Genomic DNA, 25,500 nt, shown 5'->3' on the forward strand with positions numbered 1-25,500 from the left:
GAAAAATTTTGGAAGGATGTTTTTCAAACCCTATTGGCTATTTTCAAATTAAAAATGAAACCTAACCCTTTATGAGCTCTTTCTGGAGGACGACGATGCTACAATTCAATGTCACATTTTAACCTTCATTAATGGCCAGACGTGCAACTTTGATGAAAGGGAAAGACAATATTTCATCACCACATCACAATGGCTGAGGGATATTATGTCTCTTTAGACTTGGAATAAATTACATATGCTATCATTGATTCAATTACCAAATTGCAGATGATATGGGGCTCGTTTATGGATGACGATCATCACCTTAAGAGTTGGTGTTGAGTTGGAATTTTAGCACAGTACTATCTCTTTCCAAGATTACACCCCTTGAATGTTTTTAAATGTCAACCTTCCTCCTTGCTGAGGGGAAGGGATTTAGAATTGGTATTTTTGGTTTCCTTTCTTGTTAGGGTCTATTGTATCGTTATGTTTGTGATATTGTACTTCTGAATCTCTACATATCGTAGCTGCCCACTCCACGGGCCGATACAGGAATCGGCCATCGAGCATGCAGCACACAGGATGAGACACCGCTTTCATAGTTCGCAATAATGGCGGTCGAATCAACCAATCACGACCAGCGGATCCAGGACAGCCAATCGGCAGCCAGCCCCGCTCAAGCCATTCCCCAGTGATGACTCAGCCGACTGCCTTTGAAAGGAACAGCTGCAGCCTAACATCATGTGAGTCTTCCTTCTTAAACCAAGCATCCCCACTATAATTCGATCACTATTACAACATTTAAGACTAGTTCAGCAGTACATATAATTGTATTGTTCACTTTTTAATTGAATATCAATAAAAAAATTTTTTAAAGGGGCTGAGAGGTGATGGGGAAGGGGTCAGAGAGCGGTAAAAGATCCATCTGATTGGAAAAAGGAATGTAGTACAGGTACACAATCCTTTATCCAGACACCTAAAATCTGGAAAGCTCTAAAAACCGGCAAGTGAGGAGAGAGACCAGCAACGCAAGTCGGGCGGCCAAGGGGGAGAGGGGGGCAGAGACTGGCAGCGCAAGTCAGGAGGTCAAGGGGCGGGGGGGGGCGATGGACCGGCGGCACAATTCAGGTGGACTTACATCTGGCTTTATGAAATCCGTAAAAATCCTCAATTCTGAACACACTGTCCCCTGAGGGTTCCATATAAAGGATTGCTTACCTGTATTAAAGTGAATATTTAAATACTTTAGAAGCATCTCAATTTTTACAGGACGATTTGTGCTGACCACTGACTGATGGCCTTGTGGTCAAAGGTGTTGTTCTAGAAAAACTTTTCCATGAAAGGAATAGTTAGGATAGAAGCAGAGAGGCAGTTTCCACTGGCAGCTGACACCAGAACAGGGACAGAAGCATGGAAGGGTTCTGGAAGCAGGAAAATACTGTGTTTGAATTGTGACCATTGAGAGGGTCCCTTGGAATGTCTGGCCCACAGAAAGGGTTTGGGGAAGCTTTGTGATCATCACTCGCTTTGTGTCCTCGATGTCAAGGTAGAGGGGAGATTTGGTTGCCACCCGTCTGAAAAAAACATTGGTCTGGAAGCATCTCAACAAGGATTTTGTGAGTTTATAAACAATCTGTCTCCCTGGATTCTCTCACCTACTTCAAGAACTGCTTCGCATCCATCTAAAGCAATTGTTTTCAAACTGCCCCCTAAACTGCAGACTCCGCACCCTCTGCACAATTAGCTTTTCTGCTCAATTTAGTGTCAACTGCAAATGTAGATGCTCTACACTCTGTCCCATCTTCCACATCATTAAAGCCACCGCGTCTCATCTATCTAAGGCCTGTGTGTTACAACAATTTCAATCCTACATGTCAACAATGAATTTCCAAAATTAAACATTTGAGCTGCCATTTTAGAATTGCAGCATTCCACACACAGACAACTATATTCGCGCATAACTGAGGGATAAGTTAAATAAGTTTAGATAAATTATTTAAGGTGTTACATTATTGTTAATTAATAATTTAGAATACTATTGAAAATATAACACTGCCAAGGCTCATTTCTATAGCTGCTGCCTAACACGTGACAATAAACTTGATATGAAATCAAATTGCAAATTGACAACAATACCAAGACCTGTTTTGATTTGTTGCCTCGATAACTACAAGACTCCAAACGCTCCTGGTGCAAATTTTAAGTGTGAATTCGCTGGTGTTTCACCAGGCTGTTCGACTGGGTGAACTCCTTCCCACACACAGAGCAGCTGAACAGCCTCTCCCCAGTATGGACCCGCTGGTGGGTCACCAGATTGGAGAAATAGGTGAAGCTCTTTCCACACTCGGAGCAGTTGAAGGGTCTCTCCCCAGTGTGGACCAACTGGTGTCTCAGCAGGTCGGTGGTCCGGGTGAAACCTTTGCCGCACTCGGAGCAGGTGTAAGGTCTCTCCCCGGTGTGGACCCGCTGGTGAGTCCGCAGGTGGTGGGTCTGGGTGAAGCCCTTCCCGCACTCAGAGCAGGTGAACGGTCTCTCCCCAGTGTGGACCCGCTGGTGGGTCACCAGATTGGAGAAGTAGGTGAAGCTCTTTCCACACTCGGAGCAGGTGAAGGGCCTCTCCCCGATGTGGACCAACTGGTGTCTCAGCAGGTCGGTGGTACGGGTGAAACCCTTGCCGCACTCAGAGCAGTTGAAAGGTCTCTCTCCGGTGTGGACACGCTGGTGGGTCCGCAGGTGATGGGTCTGGGTGAAGCACTTTCCGCACTCAGAGCACATAAACGGCCTCTCCCCGGTGTGGACCCGCTGGTGTCTCAGCAATTCGGAGGGCTGGGCGAATCCCTTTCCACACTCGGAGCAGGTGTAAGGTCTCTCCCCAGTATGGACCCGCTGGTGGGTCCGGAGGTGGGAGGACTGGGCGAACCCCTTTCCGCACTCGGGGCAGGTGTATGGCCTCTCTCCCGTGTGGACCCACTGGTGTCTCAGCAAGTCAGAGGAGTGGGCAAACCCATTTCCACATTCAGAGCAGGTGAACGGCCTCTCCCCGGTGTGGGTCCGTTGGTGGGCTAGCAGTTTAGAGGACTGTGCAAACCCTTTCCCACACTCAGAACAGGTGTAAGGTTTCTCCCCAGTGTGGACCCGCCGGTGAGTCCACAGGTTGGAGGACTGCGTGAACCCCTTTCCGCAATCGGGGCAGGTGAAGGGTCTCTCCCCGCTGTGGACCCGCTGGTGTCTCGTTAAAGCACTCGACCTTTTAAAGTTCTTCCCACATTCGGAGCACGGAAACGGGTTCATCTCTGTGGGGACGAGAGGGTGTGACCAGGCGATAAATCAATGCAGTCCCAGCCTGGGGTACGTGCTCAGCCCGTTGGAGGCTCCCCGAGAGCTGGGCAGCGGGTTAAACCAACAAAGAGGCTGGGACTGGGGCCCGGATCCGGGGGGATAGAACCTTCTAACCAGGCGTTGCAGGCCCCGGAACCACGGGAGCCCTCAGTTCCGGGACCCGGTGCTGCGTTCTGCTCCCGGCGCTGAATCGCCTTCGCTCCCGACAAGCAAAACGAGCTGAAAGAGATGAAAGCGGGACAGAGACGGGGACCGGAGCTCACTTCCGGCCGACCACAGCCTAATGGACAGCGGTCGCCTCCCAATGGCAGCGCGCGTTCCGGATGGGCCCAGCCAGTATCAGCGTGGAGAAGGGGGGAACAGGAGCTTTCTCGCCTACATTTAAAGGGGCCGCGTCATCGGGCAATTCTTTGCCATAAAAGGTTGGGGCAGTAACGTTGCGAGTTTGGAACGAGATTTTCGGTGTGGAGGCGGGGACGGTGGCGGGGACGGTGGCGGGAGATTGTCTCCGAACCTGCATTGGTTTCGGTGCAAAGGCTAGGGTTTGCATTCACGGTAAGACGGAGCAGAGGGTCGTCTGGAACTACTACAGCTAAAATTTAAATTGACACGCAACAAATTACCGCCAGTTGAACTAAAACCCAACCACTCCCTGTCCACACCCAAAAAACTCCAATCCCCCAAATATACCCCGACACCCGAACACTGCACTTCCACAATACCCACCCTCCCTGTCTCTGTAAACCCCCTCCCATCCCCTACACCCCCACCCCGTCTCTGTAACCCCCTCCCGTCCCCTACACCCCTCCCCGTCTCTGTAACCCCCCCTCCCGTCCCCTACACCCTTCCCCGTCTCTGTAACCCATTCCAGTTCACCTACACCCCTTCCTTTCTCTGTAATCCCCTTCGATTCCCTACACCACCCCGTCTCTGTAGCCTCCGCCCGCCCCCCCCCCCCCCCCCGGTCCGCGACGCCTATCCCTATGTCTGTTACTCCCTCCGGTTAGCTTCACCCCTCGCCGTCTCTAACCCAGTCTGGAACCCGACACGCCTCCCCATCTCTGTAACCCTCTCTGGTCCCCTGCACCCCTCCCTGTCTCTGTAACCCCCTTCGGACCTTCATGCCCCGGGCCGCCTCGTATCTCACCTCCAACCCCGGTTTCTCTGCACCAGGCCGCGGCCTCCCTCCGTGAACCGGCTCGTTGCTGGGGCAACGGCGCTCAGCGTCTGGTTTCTGACGTCATGATGTCAACGCACCTTCGCCGAGTTAGGTGTCACTGCTGGCGTCAACCAGCGTCGTTTCCTCTCACGGACGAGGATGAAGCGGCTTCCCGGGCCTGGGGATGGAGGTTACTCCTGCCCCCGGCCTCCCGGTTCACGGAGGTGATCCCGGGGGTGGCGGAGCGAGGTGGATCGGAGGGAGGCTAGGGGAAGCGCTGCCGGCGTCTCCTTGTGGCCTTGGGTGATGAGGGGGTGGGCGGAAAGCGCCGCGGGCAAGGCCGGCCCTCCCTTCGTCCCTCCCCACAGTCGGGCCGGTCATCGCAGGGTCTGTTCCCAACCTTGCGCTCAGCGTCAGCGAAACCAAAGAGATGATGGAGGCTTCAGGAGGGAGTCGGGGGACGCGACCCCGTCCTCATCGGGAGGACCCGGCCCCGTCATCATGGGGGGGGGGGAACGCTACCCCATCCTCGGACACGACCCCATCCTAGGACACGACCCCGTCCACATTGGGGGGACGCGAGCCCGTCCTCATCGGGGGCTCATTGGTGGAGAGGGTCAAGACCATCCAATTCCTGGGGGTCACCATCTCCGAGGATCTGCCCTGGAGCTTCCATGTTGATGAAAACATAAAAAGCGCACGCCAGCGACTGTAATTTGTAGGGTAGCTGAGGAGATTCGATCGTCACCGAAAATGCTCATAAACTTCTACAGATGACAGTGGAGAACCATTCTGGCCGGTTGCATCAATGCCTGGTCCGGAGACGCCAACTCTCAGGGCAAGAGTAAACTCCAGAGGGTTGTTAACTCGGCCTGCGATATCACGGGCACCAGACTTCATTTCATCGAGGACACTGACGAGAGGAGAAGTCTTCATAAAGCAGCATCTATCATGAAAGACCCCCCACCCTACGCCAGGCCCTCTTCACTCCGCTACCATCAAGGAAAAGGTCCAGGAATCTAAAGGCTAGCACATGCTGTCTACTCACACCCAATTGACTTACAACCCCCAGAACATTGAGGGGTGGGAGGAAACTGGAGCATCCGGGGGAAAACCCACGCAGACGCAGACAGGACGTACATACAAAGACGGTGCGGGATTTGAACCCCAGTCCAGACCCCTGGTGCTGCAACATCGTCAGGCTAACCAAGACACCTACCATGCCACCCAATTCAGTGGGCAATTCACGAGAGAATTCTTCCCTCAGAGAGTGGTGACAATGTGAAGCTGATCTCACAGAAAGTGGTCATTCTGGCTTTGGAGATGGTGGCAAGAAAGTGAACCAGGCTGATTCCAGCGAGGGGGGGGGGGGTTAGATTGAGTAGCCTCACTCTGTACTCATTGGAGTTTTGAAGGATGAGGAGGGATTTATGGTGACAATATGAACGGAATTCCCCCCCAAAAAAATATACTCTATTCAAAATACAAGAAAACTGTTCCAGACATTTTTCATTCATAGTGTCAATCACATGGATATCTTCTCAACATTGTACATTTTACATTCTTCTCTCCAAGCCCTGTTGCCACCACTGTAACACCTCGTCATTACTCCCTTCTTTGTTTGTTGAGGGGCTTCCCCTCAGTCAACCTCTCAGCGCTGGTAATGGGAGGACTCTAGTCTGTGGTCCTTCCCCACAGGACCCTCGTTTTCGCTGCACCAAGCCTCAGCTCGTACTCCTGCAGCAAGGAGAGAGCCACTCGGCAGCATTCGCGCACCGACTTTTCCGTGTGCTGAAAGACCGACAGGTTTCAGGCAGGCCAAAGTACAGCTTTCACTGAGTTGATGGTCTTCCAGCAGTCAGACTCCATGTCCCCTGGGAAGAACCGATGGATGAGAGAGTTACGCTGTTACGCTGCTGCTGGGGATGAACTGTGACAAGGTGCCTTGCATCCTTCTCCACAAATTCCTTGTGAATCTGCATCCGACCGCAGGACAATGTGCGCCACGGATGATGTTTTTGTTATACAAGATAGATCTGACCGTGAGGGCTCCTCTCACCACCAGGCAGGCCAAGTCACTGTGCTGTGAACTCTGGCCATGAGGCATTCTGCCAGATGACCTGGATGGTCTGCTCTGGGAACCAATTCACCGGATCTATCAAGTCCTCATCTCTCAGTTTCTGCAGGACGATCCGTGCCTGATTCCTTGTGGTCGAAATGTGTTCTAAAAACACATTTCTTTGGAAGGAATAGATAGGATAGAGGCAGTTTCCACTGGTAGCTGACAACAGAACCTGGGACAGAGCCTAAAATACGGGGGAGTAGATTAAAGACATAGATAATGAAGGGCTGGCGGAACCCAACAGGTCACGTAGCGTCCGTGGAAAGTGATAGGCAGTTTACGTTCTGGGCCTGAGCCCTTCTTCGTTATGCCAAAAATCAGGCAACCGTACAAATAAGATGGGGATGGGTAGAGGACAGGTAAGAAAATGGATACAGTTGGAAGAAGGGGTCAAGAGGTGATGGGAGAGGGTCAGAGAGCTGAAAAAGATGTATGATCAGGAAAAGGAATGGGGTAGAGATTGGACAGAGGGGAGGGAGAAAGAGAGAAATGGGGGGAGGGGTGTTTACTGAAAATTAGAGGTCAATATTGACGCCATCTGTTTGGAATTATACAAGAACGTCAGCAGATGTCGGGGTCGAGTACAAAACACAAACTTCCTGGAGAAATTCAGCAGGTCACGCAGCATCGGCAAAAAGTGAAGGGTCATCTGAGGCCCAGAACGTTGATTCCCCTTTACTTCCTCCGATGCTTGAGGAGCTGGTGAGTTTCTCCAGCACGTTTGTGTCTGGCCATCTGGGTGGAAGCAGAAATTGGCGTCTCGCAGAGGGGTGAATCTGTAGAATACTCTCGCCAATTAAGCAGTGGGGGTTGCCTTGTGGAGAGTATTTAAGGCAGGTATGGGTAATTTTTAACGGATTGGGGAATTAACGGTTGTAGGGAAAGGGTGGGTAAGTGGAGATGAGTCCACGGCCAGTTCAGCCATGATCTTATTGACTGGCAGAGCAGGCTCAACGGGCCAGACGCCGACTCCTGCACCTGTTTCTTACCTTAAGGTGAACAGTGGAAGCCCAGTGAACAGAGAGGAGAAAGGAACTGAAGAGTACTCCAGCAGCGTGAGGTGGTTGGGGCTGGTCTGGAGCAGAAACACGGACAGGAGGGGAGATATCAGGATGCTCCCAGTGTGGCCTCAGCTGGACTGAGTGGCCTTGTCTTTGTATCGACATTCAGTGTATTACAGAGATACAAGGTGATGAGACACGGTTTCCAGACACAGCTGCTTTATTAGCGACAGATCCAGGACATGAAATTCAATTCCTGTCATTGGGTGGCATGGTTAGTGAAACACTGTTACAGCACCAATGACCCAGATTCGAATCCAACCCTGTCTGTAAGGGGTCTGTACACCCCCCCCCCCCCCCCCCCCGTGATCAGTAGGGTAATTGGGTTAGGGTTTCATGGGTCGGAGAGCGTTCAACCAAACTGTATTTTTCATGTTTAAAAATATATAATCGGAGTCACTAACATTGACGGTGAGTGTCCGTTCCACCTTCACTTCCTGCCGCCTTGGCAAAGCATTAAAAGACTCTCCCCTCTCCAGACACACTCTCTTTACCCTCTTCCTAATGGAGAACAAGATTTTCCAATGTGAGATCACTGATCGCAAATTTCAAGGACAGTTTCCTTCCTGTGTTCTCAGACTCTTGAATAATCCTCGCCCTTGTAAAATAATGCTGCTTTTGTTTTGGACCAATGGATCTGTCCCTGTAACCTCTCTCCTGCACCGTGACTGATTTGCTGGACTGTGTACAGGATGTCTAGCTGGACTGCTCCAAAACAAACTTCCTCACTGCCTCTTTCTACATGTACTCGGTGCTCCCATTTTTTGGTCCATATTTACATGTGGGTGGGGCTGCCACTTTAAGAGGACAAATTTAACAAAACCTGCAGGCTTTGGAGAGTGACTGTGAACTGACAACATGCTGAAGACAGAGTGTTCCTAAATTGGATAGTTTTGAAGGGAGAGTAAGTGCAGGTGCAGAGACCACATGACCACCAGGTTAAAGACACAGAACTGAATTTGCTCAGGGCCTTTTGAGGAGGCAGTGTTGTGGAGACTTGAAAGTAATGCAGTCCTGAAGTGCCCTCAGTGTGTGGTTATAGACAAACTGTCTGGATTCCCCATGTTATAGGGGAATGAGCAGTGGCCATTGTACGGATACAGCACTGGGAGCAGTCACCTTTGTAGGGATACTGTGCTGATTTTGGCCTTGTGTGGTGATTGATAGTGTCTGATTTCTCCATGTTTCAAGGGAATAAGAAAACCACCTTGTGACCAAAAAACAAAGGTCACTGTGAACAGCTGAACCATGGAACAGTTCTGGAAGCAGGAAAATATTGTGCTTGAATTGGACCATTGAGAGGGCCACTTGGAAAGGCTGGCCCACAGAATGGGTTTGGGAAACTCTGTGAGCATCATTCGCATTGTGTCCCCTACACAAATTAGAGGGGAGATTTGGTTGCCACCCATCTGAAAAGAACATTGACTGGAAGAATCTCAACAAAGATTTTATGAGTTTATAAACAATGTCTCCCTGGACACTCTCATGTTCTTTGAAAACTGCTACGCATCCATCTAAAGCAGTGGTTTTCAAACTGCCCTCTGAAGTGCAGGCTCCGTACATTTTGCACAATTTGCTTTTCCGCTCAATTTAGTGTCACCTGAAAATGTAGATGCTCTACACTCTGTCCCTCTTCCACATCATTAAAGCCAGCGTATCTCATCCATCTAAGGCCTGCAGGTTGCAACAATTTCACCACTATTTGAAATATAACACTGCCTGGGCTCATTTCTATTTCTGCTGTCTGATACCTAACAAGTGACAATAAACTTGACCTGAAAAGAAATTGCAATTTGACAGCAATACCAAGACCTGTTCTGATTTGTTGCCTCAATAACCACAAGTCTCCAGTTCCTCCTGCTGTTTGAGTGAGCGATCTTTAAATATTCCACACTCTGCAAATTTTATGTGTGAACTCGCTGGTGTTTCACCAGGCTGTTCGACTGGGTGAACTCCTTCCCGCAAACAGAGCAGCTGAACGGCCTCTCCCCAGTGTGGACCAAGTGGTGTCTCAGCAGGTCGGTGGTCCGGGTGAAACCCTTGCCGCACTCGGAGCAGTTGAAAGGCCTCTCCCCAGTGTGGACACGCTGGTGGGTCCACAGGTGGTAGGTCTGGGTGAAGCCCTTTCCGCACTCGGAGCAGGTGTAAGGTCTCTCCCCAGTGTGGACCCGCTGGTGGGTCCGCAGGTGGGAGGACTGGGCAAACCCCTTTCCGCACTCGGAGCAGGTGTAAGGTCTCTCCCCAGTGTGGACCCGCTGGTGGGTCCGCAGGTGGGAGGACTGGGCGAACCCCTTTCCGCACTCGGGGCAGGTGAAGGGTCTCTCCCCGCTATGGACCCGCTGGTGGGTCATTAACTCGCTCGACCTTTTAAAGTTCTTCCCACATTCGGAGCACGGAAACGGGTTCATCTCTGTGGGGACGAGAGGGTGTGACCAGGCGATAAATCAATGCAGTTCCAGCCCGGGGTATGTGCTCAGCACTTGGAGGGCAGCGGGTTAAACCAACAAAGAGGCTGGGACTGGGGCCCGGATCCTGGGGGAAGCTCCCTCTAACCAGGCTTTGCAAGCACCGGAACCACGGGAGCCCTCAGTTCCGGGACCCGGTGCTGCGTTCTGCTCCCGGCGCTGAATCGCCTTCACTCCCTACAAGCGAAACGAGCAGAAAGAGATGAAAGCGGGACAGAGACGGGGACCGGAGCTCACTTCCGGCCGACCACAGCCTAATGGACAGCGGTCGCCTCCCAATGGCAGCGCGCGTTCCGGATGGGCCCAGCCAGTAGCAGCGTGGAGAAGGCGGGAACAGGAGCTTTCTCGCCTGCATTTAAAGGGGCCGCGTCATCGGGCAATTCTTTGCCATAAAAGGTTGGGGCAGTAACGTTGCGAGTTTGGAACGAGATTTTCGGTGCGGAGGCGAGGACGGTGGCGGGAGATGGTCACCGAACCTGCATTGGTTTCGGTGCAAAGGCTGGGGTTTGCATTCAAGGTGAGACGGAGCAGAGGGTCGTCTGGAACTACCACAGCTAAAATTTAAAATGACACGCAACAAATAGGTGCCCAGATGCACAAAAAAACACCCACTGTCCACACCCAACAAACTCCAGTCCCCCAAATATACCCCGACACCTGGATACTGAACAATACCCACCCTTCCTGACTCTGCAACCCCCTCCGGTCCCCTGCACCTCTCCCTGTCTCTGTAAGCCTCTCCGGACCTTCATGCCCCGAGCCGCTGCAACTCTGGTTTCTCGACCCCAGGCCGCGGCCTCCGTCCGGGAAACGACTCGTTGCTGGGGCAACGGCGCTCAGCGTCTGTCTTCCGACGTCGTGATGTCAACGCGCATTCGCTGAGTCAGGTGTCACTGACGACGAGTGTGTGATGACGACGCGTGATGACCTCACAGATACTTCCTTGCGTCATCCAGCTTCGTTTCCACAGCAACGGGTCCCTCTCACGGACGAGGATGAAGCAGCCTCCAGGGCCTGAGGATGGATCACGGAGGAGATCCCGGGAGTGGCGGAGCGAGGTGGATGGGAGGGGGGCTAGGGGAAGCGCTGCCGGCGTCTCCTTGTGGCCTTGGGTGATGAGGGAGTGGGCGGAAAGCGCCGCGGGCAAGGCCGGGCCTCCCTTCGTTCTTCCCCACAGTCGGGCCGGTGATCGCAGGGTCTGTTCCCAACCTTGCGCTCGCTCAGCGTCAGCGAAACCAAGGAGATGATGGAGGCTTCAGGAGAGAGTCGGGGGGACGCGACCCCGTCCTCATCGGGGGCTCAGTGGTGGAGAGGGTCAAGACCTTCCAATTTCTGGGGGTCACCATCTCCGAGGATCTGCCCTGCAGCCTCCACGTCCCTGCAATCGCGAAAAGCGCTCGCCAGCGGCTGTACCTTGTGGTGATTCGGTCGTCACCGAAAATGCTCGTAAACCTCTACAAGTGGACAGTGGAGAACCATTCTGGCCGGTTGCATCACTGCCTAGTACAGAGGTCCCAACTCCCAGGGCAAGGGCAAACTCCAGAGGGTTGTTAACTCGACGACATCACAGACACCAGACTTCACTCCATCGAGGACGTAAGGAGGTGTCTTCAAAAAGCGGCCTCTATCCTCAAAGACCCTCCACCCCCCCCCCCCCCCACCACCACCACCACCCAGGCCAGGCCCTCTTCACTCTGGTACCATCAGGGAAAAGTTGCAGGAATCTAAAGGCTCGCACATGCTGTCTACTCATACCCAATGGACCTACAATCCCCAGTACGATTTGAAGGGTGGGAAAAAACCCAGACAGACACAGGGAGAACATACAAAGAGCGCAGGATTTGAACCCCAGTCCAGATCCCGGGTGCTGCAACATCCTTGCGCTTACCATGACACCAACCAATGTGGTGGGCAATTCACGAGAGAATTCTTCCCTCAGAGAGTAGTGACAATGTGAAGTCGCTCTCATTGGCTTTGGAGATGGTGCCAAGAAGGTGATCCAGGTTGATTCCAGCAAGGAGGGGTGAGTGGGGTGGGGCGGGGGTAGTGGGGTGGGGTGGTTAGATTGAGAATCTGAGGTCTGTAATCATTGGAGTTTTGAAGGATGAGGAAGGATCTCTTGGAGAAAATATGAACTGAAATTTTTTTTCTCAAAAATATTCTTTATTCCCAATAAATTAATCACAATGCAATAAAACTTTCAAACTTTTTACAGTCATAGTGTCAATCATATCGATACGTTCTCATCATTGTACATTTTTCTCTCCAGGCACCTCATTGTTCCTCCCCTCTCTGCTTGTTGAGGGGCTTCCGCTCAGTCGCTGGCCCTCAGTGCCCGGAAATGAGAGGAGTATAGACTGTGGTCCTACCCCACAACGCCCTTGCTTTGGCTGCACCAAGCCTCAGTGAGTCCCTCAGCACGTACTGAGAATAACTGTGACTTGGCCCCTTACATCCTTTTCCACACTCGCTTTGCAAATCTGCATCCGTCCCGAGGACAATGTGAGTGGAGGATGATGTTCTGGTTGTACAAGAAGGATCTGACTGGGAGGGATCCTGTCACCACCAGCCAGGCCAAGCCCTGGTGCTTGTTTGTGAGCCCTGGTGATGAGCCATTCCACCAGATGACCTTGGTGGTCTGGTGTGGGATCCAACATTTCCACCAAAGGAATAGGTAAGATGGAAGCAGAGAGGCCGTTTCCACTGGCAGCTGACACCAGAACCAGGGACAGAGCCTCAAGATATGAGGAGTAGATTTAAGACAGGGATAATGAGGACAATGTATAGAAGGGCTGGAGGATCTCAGCAGGTCACGTAGTGTCCGTGGAAAGTGATAGGCAGTTTATGTTCTTGGCCTGAGCCCCTTAATAATCCTGCCAAAAATCAGGCAAATGTGCAACTAAGATTGGGATGGGAGGAGGAGGACACATGACAAAATGGTTACAGTTGGAAGAGGGAGCTGAGAGGTGATGGAGAGGGGTCAGAGGGCTGAAAAAGAAGCTGTCTGATCGGGGAAAGGAATGGGTGAGAGATTGGAGGAAGGAAGTCAGAAGGATGGGGAAAGAGAGATGGGGAGAGATTACTAAAAATTAGAGGTCGACTTTGACGCCATCTGGAGTTAATCAAGAACATCTGCAGATGTCGGGGTCGAGTGCATCTGTAGAAAGTGAAGGACCATCTGAGGTCCAAAACGTTGGTTCCCCTTTACTTCCTCCAATGCTTGACGAGCTGGTGAGTTTCTCCAGCACGTTTGTGTCTCGCCATCTGGGTGGAAGCAGAAATTGGCGTCTCGCAGAGGGGTGAATCTGTAGAATTCTCTGCCCAATTAAGCAGTGGAGGTTGCCTTGTGGAAAGTATTTAAGGCAGGTATGGGTAGTTTTTAATGGATTGGAGAATTAAGGGTTGAAGGGAACGGGCAGGTAAGTGGAGATGAATCCATGGCCAGATCAGCCATGATCTTACTGACTGGCAGAGCACGCTCAACGGGCTGGATGGCTGACCCTTGATCCTGTTTCTTTCCTTGGGTGAACAATGCAGCTATCTGGAAGTGGAAGCCCAGTGAACACAGAGAGGAGAAAGGAACTGAAGAGTACTCCAGCAGGGAGAGGTGGTTGGGGCTGGTCTGGAGAAGAAACAGGGACAGGTTAGGAGATACCAGGATGCTCCCAGTGTGGCCCCAGCTGGACTGAGTTGCTTTGTATCTACATTCAATTGATTACAGAGATGCAAGAGGATGAGACATGGTTTCCAGACACAGCTGCTTTATTAACTACAGATCCAGGACATGAAATTCAATTCCTGCAATTGGATAGCATGGTTAGTGAAACACTGTTACAGCACCAATGACCCAGATTCAAATCCAGCCCTGTCTGTAAGGGGTCTGTACATCCCCCCATGATCAGTAGGGCAATTGGGTGGCATGGGTTTCATGGGCCGGAGAGCCTTCAACCGAGCTGTATTGTGCATATTTTTAAAATATATAATCGGAGTCACTAACATTGACGGAGTGTGTCCGTTCCACCTCCACTTCCTGCCACCTTGGCAAATCAATCAACATATTAAAAGACTCTCCACTCCCCAGACACACTCCTTTGACCCTCCTTCTCATGGAGAAGAAGATTCTGCAGTGTGGGATCACATACCACCAGATTCAAGGACAGTTTCCTTCCTGTGTTATCAGACTCTTGAATAATCCTCGCCCTTGTAAATTAATGCTGCTTTTGTTTTGGACCAATGGATCTGTCCCTGTAACCTCTCTCCTGCACCGTGACAGATTTGCTGGACTGTGTACGGGATATTTTGCTGGACTGCTCCAAAACAAACTTCCTCACTGCCCCTTCCTACATGTATTCTGTGCTCCCATTTTTAGGTTCATGTTTACATGTGGGTGGGGCTGCCACTTTATGGGGACAAATTTAACAATTCCCTGCAGGCTTTGGAGAGTGACTGTGAACTGACAACATGCTGAAGACAGTGTGTTCTTAAATTGGACAGTTCTGAAGGGAGAGTAAGTGCAGGTGCAGAGATCACATGACCACCAGGTTAAAGACACAGAATTGAGTTTGCTCAGGGCCATTTTGAGGAGGCAGTTCTGTAGAGCAGAGCTCTTGGAAGTAATGCAGTCCTGAAGTGGCCTCGTGTGTGGTTATAGACAAACTGTCTGGTTTCCCCATGTTGTAGAGGAATGAGCAGTGGCCGTTGTATGGATACAGCACTGGGAGCAGCCACCTTTGTCGGGATATTGTGAATGTGGCCTTGTGTGATGATTGACAGTGTCTGATTTCTCCATGTTAAAGGAGAATGAAAAAACTACTCTGCGACCAAAAAATTAAGGTCACTGTGTACAGCTGATTCACGGAAAGGGTTCTGGAAGCAAGAAAATACTGTGTTTGAATTATAACCATTGAAAGTGTTACTTGGAACGGCTAGCCCACAAAAAGGAAGCTCTGTGATCATTCACTTTGTGTCCCCTACACCAAAGAAGAGGGGAGTTTTGGCCACCACCCATCTGAAAAGGACATTTGTCTGGAATCATTCAACGAGGATTTTGTGAGTTTATAAACGTCACCCCGGCCTCTCTCATCTACTTCATGAACTGTTTCGCATCCATCTAAAGCCTGCATGTTGCATCAATTAAAAATCTGCGTGTCAACATTAGGATTTTGTCTTCTGTCTCAGAAGTTTGAACTGTCTTTTGAGAGTTGGGCCTCAAAAGAGTTGGCTTGGGGTATTCCACACACACATAAGCATATTCATGCATAGACGGGGGATAAATTTAGATAGGTTTAGATAAATTAGTTTGTGTGTTATATTATTGTTAATTAATCAGTAAAAAAAATTTAAAATATGACACTGCCTGGGTTCATTTCTATTGATGCTGTCTGACACGTAACAAAATTGGGGGATCGACCAGGATCATTACCACATTGGGTGTTGAGTGATCGATTCATTTTCAATGTGATTGATTAGAATTCTTTTTGAGCTTGTATGTGGAACTATAGCAGCGATGGACATTGATAAAGTTTTTGGGATAGCCCACCTTTGAAGATTTGCAGGGGGCAAGAAAGAGTGATTCACGGAAGAAAGAGCATAAAAGTTGGAACTTGCAGTGGTAATAAAAAAGTGATGAAAATGGCATGGAGGGAAATTATGAATGAATGGGAATGAGATTTGAATACATAAATTCCAGACGAAGACTGGGATACCAGGCTTGATCTGATTAATAAAACTTCATTCTGGGCATGACATTGTTTTATACAATTTGAAGTGCTCCATAGAATACACATGTTTGAAGTTTAACTATCTTATTTTTATTCTGATGTCGATCCACTATGTGATAAGTCTAAAATCTTTGCAGCCTCTCTGATTCATGTTTTGGGAATGTCAAAAACTAAAAGAATTTGGGAACAATTTTTCCAAACTTTATCAGAGATTCTTTGGATTAAATTGGAACCGTGCCCTTTTATTGCTTTGTTTGGCTTTTCTTTAGAGGAAAATATTTCCTTGAATAGTAGCTTTTACTTCATTGTTAGCCAAATGAGCAATTTTGATGAAATGGAAAGATAGCTCAGCACCAACTTGTATGCAGTGGGTACAGGACATTTGGTCTTGCATGAGTTTGGAGAAAATTAGGTAGAAATTGTAGAGATCAAGGTTGAATTTGAAAAGTGATGGCCCCATTCATGGACTGTTATCACAATTTGATTACATAGGTGAGGAAATATCACATGGGGGGGGGGGGTTGCACAACAACCAAATTTTACACATTACTATAGGTGCTTAATCTTTTATCAAAAATCCTTGGTAACCACACTTTTTGGAATTTGGAGTGATATTAAAACAGCAGTACGTTTAAGTAATTGCTGTGGGGTGGGGGTGGGGGGTCGGTGGTGAGTGAAGTGAAATAAAAGGCCATTTCAGATGAACCCTCTGCCTTGAGGTGGCAACAGGAGCGGATTAAAAACTACAAACTCACCTTTCAGGCAGTTGCTCCAGAGTCCCATTCATATCCAGAGCCACCTCCTAGTACCCACCAAGCACCTCTGGATCTGATGGAGGCAAGGAGACTGGTGCCCCAGCACCAGTTCTCATAAATACATGGCATAACGATGGCGGTCTTCCCTACCCATAATCCCCAATCTAGGTGGAACTGCTGTTTCCCAGAACTGTTCCAGTTGCATGGGGTCACTAACATTGACGGAATGTGTCCGTTCCACCTCCACTTCCTGCCACCTTGGCAAATCAATCAACATATTAAAAGACTCTCCACTCCCCAGACACACTCCTTTTACCCTCCTTCTCATGGAGAAGAAGATTCTGCAGTGTGGGATCACATACCACCAGATTCAGTTCTGGGAAACAGCAGTTCCACCTAGATTGGGGATTATGGGTAGGGAAGACCGCCATTGATATGCAGCTGCCAGAGCGCCAGTCTGGCTGTCAGAGCCCACACCGCCCCGATGTCCCGGCAGCAGCCCCTGCCCCGATGATCCATCAAAGACCTCCCTTCCCTAGTGGGGTGGGGGGCTGCAGGGGAATTGGGTAGCGGGCTAATGGAGTCATTAGCCTGCCCCTAAACAGCCACTGAGCGCAGCTGTACATTCAGGTGTGTCGCCAGAGAGCAGCGCCCCACCAATTAACCTTCCCTTTGGAGGGTTGGCATTGGCGCCTCGGAGGTGCTCTTGGTCTATTCAGTAAGGTTATTAACACAAGGAGGAATAATCTTCACCTTTACATAAGGGCGTTTGGTCCACCTGAAAGAGCCTAAAGATAGATCACTGTCTCCCCTCGCCTGCTGCCCAAACCACGCTGCCACTCTCCCGCCTGCCTGAGCCACACTGCCTGTAGGATGTTTCAGGTGGACCCTCCGCCTTGATGCCAGTGACAGGAATGGATTTAAAACTGCAAACACATCTGTCAGGTGGCAGCCCTAAAAGACTGCTGCAGCGTTAACTGGTCCACTTGAAATTTTCCCAGAAACACCTCTGGATCTGATGGAAGGCCCTTTCAGGTCAACCCTGGGCCTCACCTTTCAGGTGGCAACCTAGTTCACCTTAAAGGGCCTATTCTTATCCAGACACACCTTAGAGACAGGGACACCTATCAAAAATATGCAGCATAGCAATGGCCATCTTCCCTACCCATGGTCCCCCGCACAGGTGGAACTGCTGTGTTTCCCACAACAGTTCCAGCTGTGTGGAGGATAATGGGTAGGGAAGGCCGCCATTGCTTTGCCGGGTTTTGGGCCGCAGAGCTGCCCCGGTGCAGGAGTGGCCAGCCGGGCAGTGACAGCCTGCACCAGCCTCCTCTCGACGTCCATCCCTGCCTCGATGGCCTTCACCGACCTCCCCTCCCCAGTGGGTGGGGGTCTGTCATGTACTGAGCTGCTTACAAGAGCTGCACATTCAGGTGCATCGGTAGACTTCCGCTGATTATCCATCCCAGAGGAGGGTTGGTGTCGGCACCTCGGAGGCGCTTCTGCTGCACTTAGGTGAGTCTTTAGCCGTAAGTGGTAATTATGAGGCTTTACATGGGGTTGTTAAGGCCACCTGAAAGGACCTGCTCTCTCCCCGCCTGAGCCGCTCTCTCCCCGCCTGAGCCGCTCTCTCCTTGAGTCGTTCCCTCTGTCAAATTTCCTTTCAGCAGGGTTGCTGGCTCAAACTGGCTCAAACTCCACTAAAAACCTGAAAATATTCTGTATGCAGTAAAAAATGTTCAGTTTTCGGATAAATGGATAAACACCCATATTGGGCGGCCCAGATGAAATTTGTCACTCCCCTCTTTGATGGAAGAAACAAGCCTTCAAGGGTGGAAATTGTACTGTACAAAGTCGGAGAGAGAGAAGCAGAAAATTTTGTATATAAATGGAATATCAAATCTATTTCTGGTTGAAAGGAAGCATTATTAATAAAGCATATTTTGAATATTTGGTGTAAATTGAAATTGTAATTGGATCAAAAGGAAAAATAAATTCTACAAACATGGTCGTAAAGGGATCAGGTATTGTTATATACAAGGGCAATTAATGTAATTTGAACAGTTAAAAAATAATACAATCTTCTGCTACTTTCAATTCAGAGTTTTTTTTCAGAGATGACTTGGGACAGACCATGATTTTTACCAGAGTGCAGTGAATTGGAGATTCTAATTCGAAAGGGGAACACAAGGAAGTTGATATTTGTAGTGTATTTTGCCACCTCAAATCAAAGATGGGAATCAGACTTGAATATTAGTACTGGTGATAAGAACTGGTCCAACTGATGTCAGGATTGCATGACTAATACAATTATATTGGTGCAATACAACCTCTTGCCTCAGCTACCCTGCAAAAGTTGCAGATTATTGGAAAACAATTGCCACAAAGTCCAGAATTGTTTCTCCTAAGAAATATTGTGGATGAGACCTAAAATGATGCTGTCTAAGTATCAGTTAGAATTTCTTAAAATTGCATTGACAGTGGCTGGTAACTGTGTTGCGGTGACCTGGAAGTCTGATTCCCTTCTGGATTTAGCCCAATGGAATGTGGAAAGACATGGGGTGTTTCCCCTGGAGAAAATTACTGAAGGAGGGAGTATACTATGTTTTTGCAGGAATGGCAGCCTATTTGCACAACGCAGGGTTGACTATTCTGCTTTTGAGTTTTGTGTCCTTGTTCTTTCCAATATTTGAGATCCACACAATGAGTTAGGTTTTCTGAAATGGATTCCAGAACCCAACAGTTCCTCTTTCTTTTCTTTATTTCTATTTCTTTATTCACTTTCTCTTTCTTTCCTTTCTATTTTCCATCCTCTATCATGGGGTTTTGTTGGGGGGGAAGACGAAGGAGGGATGGGGCTGTTTGGAAATATGGACAACCTGTATCATTAATTATTTTTCTTACTTAATTTTATGTATTTGTAATGGATAATTCTTGATACTTGTTTCACAACAAAATTAAAATATTCAAAAAAGATAGGTTTAGATAAATGAGTTTTTATTATTATTAAATAATTAAAAATATTATTTTATATATAACACTGCCTGGGCTCATTTTTATTGCTGCTGTCTGGTACCGAACACGTGACAATAAAATTGAACCTGAAAACAAATTGCAAATTGACAACGATATCAAGACCTGATTTGATTTTTTGCCTCAATAACCACATCTCCAGTCCCTCCTGGTGTTTGAGTGAGTGAAATATTTCACACTCTGCAAACTTTATTTGTGAACTCGCTGGTGTTTCACCAGACTGTTCCACTGGGTGAACCTCTTCCCGCATACAGAGCACATGACCGGCTTCTCCCCGGTGTGAACGCGCTGGTGGGTCAGTAGATTGTTAAACTGTGTGAAGTCCTTCTTGCACTTGGGGCAGGTGAAGGGCCTCTCACCGGAGTGGACCCGCCGGTGTATCTCAAGGTTGTACAACCTGGTGAAGCCCTTCTTGCAATCGGGGCAGATAAATGGCTTTTCCCTGATGTGGATCCGCTGGTGGGTCAGTAGTTGGGAAGTGTGGTTGAAGCCCTTTCCGCACACTGAGCAAGTAAATGGCCTCTCCTTGGTGTGGACCCTCTGGTGGGTTAGTAGTTTGGAGGTCTGAGTGAAGCCCATTCCACATTCGGAGCAGGTGAATGGCCTCTCTTCTGTGTGGACCCGCAGGTGGGTCAGTAGGTGGCAGGACTGGATAAAGCCCTTGCCGCATTCGGAGCAGGTGAACGGCCTCTCCTTGGTGTGGACACGCTGGTGGGTCAGCAGGTGGCAGGATTGGGTGAAGCCTTTTCCGCACTCGGAGCAGGTGAATGGCCTCTCTCCAGTATGGACCCGGTGGTGTCTCAGCACCTCGGAGGGCTGGGCGAACCCCTTTCCGCACTCGGAGCACATGAATGGCCTTTCCCCGGTGTGCACCCGCTGGTGGGTCAGCAGCTGGGCAGACTGGGAGAAACCCTTCCCGCACTCAGGGCAGGTGAAGGGCCTCTCGCCAGTGTGGACCCGCTGGTGGGTCCGCAGGTGGGTGGACCGGGTGAAGCCTTTGCCACACTCAGGGCAGGTAAAGGGCCTCTCCCTAGTGTGGACCCGCTGGTGTCTCAGCAAGTCGGAGGACTGGGCGAACCCATTTCCACATTCGGAGCAGGTAAACGGCCTCTCCCCGGTGTGGACCCGCTGGTGGGCCAGCAGTTTGGAGGACTGTGCAAACCCCTTTCCACACTCGGAGCAGGTGTAAGGTCTCTCCCCAGTGTGGACCCGTCGGTGGGTCCGCAGGTGGGAGGACTGGGCGAACCCCTTTCCGCACTCGGGGCAGGTGAAGGGTCTCTCCCCGCTGTGGACCCGCTGGTGGGTCATTAACTCGCTCGACCTTTTAAAGTTCTTCCCACATTCGGAGCACGGAAACGGGTTCATCTCTGTGGTGTCGAGGGAGTGACCAGGCGATAAATCAATGCAGCAACCCTGGCCCGGAGCTCAAAACGCGTATTCAGCCCATTACATTACCGTAATGAGAGCTGGGCAGCGAGTTAAACCAAAACCGATGCTAGGACTGGGGCCCGGACCCGTGGGGAAGCCGCCTCTAACCAGGCGTTGCAAGCCCCGGAAACACGGGAGCCCTCGGTTCCGGGACTCGGTGCTACGCTTTGCTCCCGGCGCTGAATCGCCTTCGTTCCCGACAAGCGCTTTCCTCCAGTCGCGTCCCTGGCGTCCAGTGACTTCAAAGAAATGAGCAGAAGGAGAGAGAGAGAGATGCTGCGGGGCAGAGACGCGGAAACAGAGCGCACTTCCGGCCTCTTTGACCCGCAACCGGATGGACAGCGCGCAGCAACAACCAATAGGAGCAAGGAGGAGGCGGAAGCAGGATCCACTTGCCTACATTTAAAGCGGCCACATACTCGAGCATCTCTTTTCCCGATTGTTGCGGAAACAGAACCCGAGTTTCGTTGAGGGGGGCGGTGCCGACGGTGGTGGGAGGGTGTCAACGCATTTGCATTGGTCTTGATGCAAAGGCAGGGGTTTGCATTCAAGGGGACATGGACCGGGGGGCGTCTGGACAACCACAGCTAAAAATTTAAATAACCCGCAACAAATTACCGCCCAAATGCACAAAAAAACACCCACCCTGTCCCCTCCCAACAAACTCAAATCCCCCAAATATACCCCGACACCTGAACACTGCACTTCCCTAATACCCACCCTCCCTCTCTCTGTAACATCCTCCGGCCCCTACACCCCTCCCTTTCTATTTAATCCCCTCCTGTTCCCTATACCGCTGTAGCGTGAGGTGGGGGCTTACATCGGGGAGGAAGTTTGGGAGGTGGAAAAGATTATAATGATTGCCTCCTCCTTAATGTACCCTCCCTCCCTCTTCACCATTCCCTGCCTCCTCATAGTCACCCCCTCCCTCATTAGCCCCTCCCTCCACTACCGTTTTCTCTCTCCCTCCTGTTGGAATATAGGGGTTAATTAATCATAGAAAATATGTAGAATATATGCTCATTTTGTATACATGAATCCAGTACTATGTAACAATTGAATATTTATCTCATGGTGAAGGGAAAGAGTAATGTAAGTAAGGGGCAGCCACAGTATGTAGCAAAGTTGGCTGATTACAGTAGGTTTAGAATTGCCTGCTCCCAAAATACAAAAGAGAGAATATGTATGAAAGAATTTAGTAGGAAGGTTAAGGAAAAGGAGGTGCTGATTAGCACAGGAGACATGGCCAGACAAGAACAAAGAGAATCCTGACAGAGACTGTCAGAAACAAAGAGAATGGAATAACACAGTAAGAAGGCAGAAGGAGGTATTGAGTAGAACAGAACATGGCCAAATGAGAACAAAGAAATAATTAGAAATATCTGGGGTATGAATTGATTTTTGATCAAAATAACACGATATTCTGGCCTTGAGGATTAAGATGGGAGCTCTATACCCCAGATATCTACAGAGCAGGAAATTACTTGTGATAAATCTTATGCAAGAAATCTAGCAAAGAAAGCCAACTTTTGTTCTGTATGATAAGGTTGAGCTATATAAACTGTAGAGACTGGACAGTAGAGGTCAGTCTTGGGGAATAGCTCACTGTGCAGGTGACCTATAAACTAATGACTGAACCAGAGCTCTGTTAAGCTTTATTCTTGTGCTGTGTAATAAACTGATTGTTGAACTGAATACGTTCTCCTATCACTTCATTCTAAAGAACATGCTGGACTCAGACGACACATAGACTAAATTAAGGGTAGGGTAAAGCCAGAGTCCGACACTCCCTACTGTTCCCTCCCACCTCACTGTCCTTTCCTTCACAGCCCCCTCCTTCCCACCTCACCCCTTTCCCCAACTGAGGTGTGGACCCGCACTGAGGTGAGCAGTGAGCTGAATCCTTCCTGGGACATCTCCAATGGGAACGAGCTTACACCTTTCTCCGCCATCCCTGCGGGAGAGTGAGGGAAAGGGTTCCATCACCCGTCTCGGACCCAGAGCTTGGGGAACTCATACCTCTTCCATCACCTTCTCCGCCCACTTGCCTGGGGAAGAACACTTCTCTCTTTACGGGTTGGAGATAGTCCCCATAATCTGCATACAACACCTTACACTTCCCCATCTACAGGTCATGAGTCTTCCCTGAGTGGATTTAGTTCGATTCTCATCATCCGATATCTTATCTATCCCCCTGCCTTTTGGTTAGGAGTGCGAGGGAACATTCTCTCCTCCCCCAGTTGGATTTCGTGCATGTATTCTGCCTTCAACACTTTATCTATCCCCACCAACAGGTCAGAGGTCCGAGGGAATACTCTCCTCTCCCTTGGTGGAGTTAGTCCATATCCTCTGCATTCCACATGTTATCTGTTCCCCGTCTACATGTTAGTAGTGTGAGGGAACACTCTCTTCTTCGCTGGGTGGAGTTAGTCCATGTCCTCAACATCCCATAGGTTATCTGTTCCCTGTGAGAAAGGAAAGGGTTAACAGGTAGTGATAATGTGGTTAGGTTTTGCAGTATTCTAGTCAGGCAACCAACTGTAGGAATTTACTCTGAACCAAGCAAATGAGCAGGTCTGATAAGAGGCTATCAATCATCTGTAGTAATGGAATTTGTACTTAGTAGGAATTGCATTGGGTAAGAATGTATTGTGTGAACTTTTGATTGGGCCAAATGTAACTCCGCCCATGTATGAGCAGGACAAAGGAAAGAGCTGTGAAACACGAGGTCAGTCTGTGCCAGCTTTCACAGGGAAATTATCTTTGTGAAGTTCTGTGCAGGTAACTCACAATTCTTCAGACTAAAGGAAGTTTGACCAAGACTAAAGTTTGGGATATAAGCCATTTCGCAGAGTCCAGCAAAAGAACCGGAATCCACATTTAGAATCAGAAGTGGGGTTCCAAAGCCTCTGCAGATCCTTGACAGACGGAATGGAGTGGAGTCAGTTTGTACACACTTGGGATTTGGCCAGCAGAGCAGGTACATCTTTTATCTTCTCCGTTTTCCCTGCTCTGAACGAACCATCTCTGCGTGATTCTGTGGCCAGGGACTGAGAGACCGGACGGAATTTAATGGTGGACAGCGTAAGATCAGACTTGAGTTAAGAGTTCAGGGAACTCGGCAGGCTGGGACTGTTGTTGAAAAGGAGCTCCGGGAGCTCATAAGGTCGGGGACCTTATGGGTAATGGTATGGATACAGTGAGTGAACGGGGTTCATTGATACAGACAATGTGTGAGAAATGTCCGGAAGATGAGAAAGTTATATCTAAAGTTTCGGGGGGGCTTTGAATCGGAGATTAAGTAAAATTGGGATAATGAATTAATAAAAGAGGCACCACAATTGATTTGGAAGCGTATATTAAATGAGAAAGCTAGGAATGTATTAGGGAAATGGGACCTACTGGCACAAGAAAGAAAGAGAGATAAACTTGCAAGTTGGCAAACTGATGCCGTAAAATTGGGGATCCCATTGACAGAAGGGGGGGGGGGACATTAAAACCTGTGGAAGTTCCTGCAGAAAGAATGTGCCCACAGAAAAGAACAGGAGGCTCGGAGAATTGATGAGGAAAACTGCAGTGGGGTGAGTAGTAATAAGGGTGTGATTTATCTTGTATGTAGACTATTTTTTTTTAAATTTTTTATTTTTCACACCATAAATCACATTAGCCATGATATACACTATTTCTTTTTCACACATATACAGTGACTTTTTCTCCCCCCCCCCCCCCCCCTTTCCTCCCAAACCACCCCCCCCCCCCTCATCCATTTTAGGTATACAATCTAGGTTGCATTAAGCCAGTCAGACAATGTTGTCATTCAACAAAATTACACCAGAAATTCTACTGAGTCCATTCTTTTCTTTCCTTCTCCTTCCATCAACTTAGGTAATGTTTGTCCCCGGTAGGTTTTCGCTATTGTATTTAATGTAAGGCTCCTATACTTGTTCGAATATTTCAATATTATTTCTTAACCTATATGTTATTTTTTCAAATGGAATACATTTATTCATTTAAATTTAGTAGTTTCTTCCTTTTAATTTGGTTATGTATTCCATTAATATTTAAAGACATATAGTTCAGCGTAGCCCTTTTATATTTTGTTTATCTTCTCTTTCCGTTTTTCCATCATTACCTTTCCTCCTTTTCCATTTCTGTTTTCTTATTTTCAACTCTTTATAAGACAACATTCCTACAACATCCAACATTTTCCTTATTCTCCTATTTCTATCTTATTTATCCCCAATCTCCCCTTCACCTCCTGAGTTGTCCTTTATCCCTTGTCGGACAACCACATCTCCCCTCTCCATTTGGATTTGCGAATCCACTCGCAAGCGTCAACTGATTTTGCAGTGACCGCTATTTCCCCCCACCCCGCCTCCCCAGAAAAGATTTCACTTTTCATATGTCACAAAGGTCACTCTTTTAATTCCCTCCTTATT

The 25,500-nt window shown here is 49.1% G+C and overlaps 2 protein-coding genes, 1 long non-coding RNA gene and 1 pseudogene across 4 annotated transcripts; 1 reads left to right on the forward strand and 3 right to left on the reverse strand.

The window, feature by feature from the left end:
- Positions 1 to 804: 804 nt before the first annotated feature.
- LOC138758272 (zinc finger protein 135-like) lies at positions 805 to 4,573 on the reverse strand. Its single transcript, XM_069926960.1, has 2 exons — positions 4,466 to 4,573; positions 805 to 3,910 (listed from the first exon to the last, which is right to left on the reverse strand). The coding sequence occupies exon 2, from the start codon at positions 3,268 to 3,270 to the stop codon at positions 2,179 to 2,181; it is 1,092 nt and encodes a 363-aa protein (XP_069783061.1). The 5' UTR covers positions 3,271 to 3,910; positions 4,466 to 4,573; the 3' UTR covers positions 805 to 2,178.
- Positions 4,574 to 7,103: 2,530 nt separating this feature from the next.
- Positions 7,104 to 9,463, forward strand: LOC138758289 (uncharacterized). Its single transcript, XR_011354237.1, has 2 exons — positions 7,104 to 7,301; positions 8,852 to 9,463. It is a non-coding gene; the product is annotated as an uncharacterized lncRNA (long non-coding RNA).
- Positions 7,969 to 11,058, reverse strand: LOC138758279 (zinc finger protein 239-like). Of its 2 annotated transcripts, none has more exons than XM_069926984.1 (2): positions 10,872 to 11,058; positions 7,969 to 10,302 (listed from the first exon to the last, which is right to left on the reverse strand). In XM_069926984.1, the coding sequence occupies exon 2, from the start codon at positions 10,066 to 10,068 to the stop codon at positions 9,565 to 9,567; it is 504 nt and encodes a 167-aa protein (XP_069783085.1). In that variant the 5' UTR covers positions 10,069 to 10,302; positions 10,872 to 11,058; the 3' UTR covers positions 7,969 to 9,564. The 2 variants fall into 2 exon arrangements, with proteins under 2 accessions (XP_069783085.1, XP_069783084.1); XM_069926983.1 differs by having other exon boundaries at positions 10,805 to 11,058.
- An 8,522-nt stretch (positions 11,059 to 19,580) lies between these two features.
- LOC138758282 (zinc finger protein 420-like) overlaps positions 19,581 to 25,500 on the reverse strand; it is a 30,951-nt pseudogene continuing 25,031 nt past the window's right edge.

Source organism: Narcine bancroftii, chromosome 3, assembly GCF_036971445.1.
Source record: "Narcine bancroftii isolate sNarBan1 chromosome 3, sNarBan1.hap1, whole genome shotgun sequence".
In the NCBI taxonomy this organism is placed as follows: domain Eukaryota; kingdom Metazoa; phylum Chordata; class Chondrichthyes; order Torpediniformes; family Narcinidae; genus Narcine; species Narcine bancroftii.

Excerpts from the sequence above, each read along its gene's own strand:
- LOC138758272 (XM_069926960.1), bottom strand. The coding sequence starts at position 3,270 with ATGAACCCGTTTCCGTGCTCCGAATGTGGGAAGAACTTTAAAAGGTCG.
- LOC138758279 (XM_069926984.1), bottom strand. The coding sequence starts at position 10,068 with ATGAACCCGTTTCCGTGCTCCGAATGTGGGAAGAACTTTAAAAGGTCG.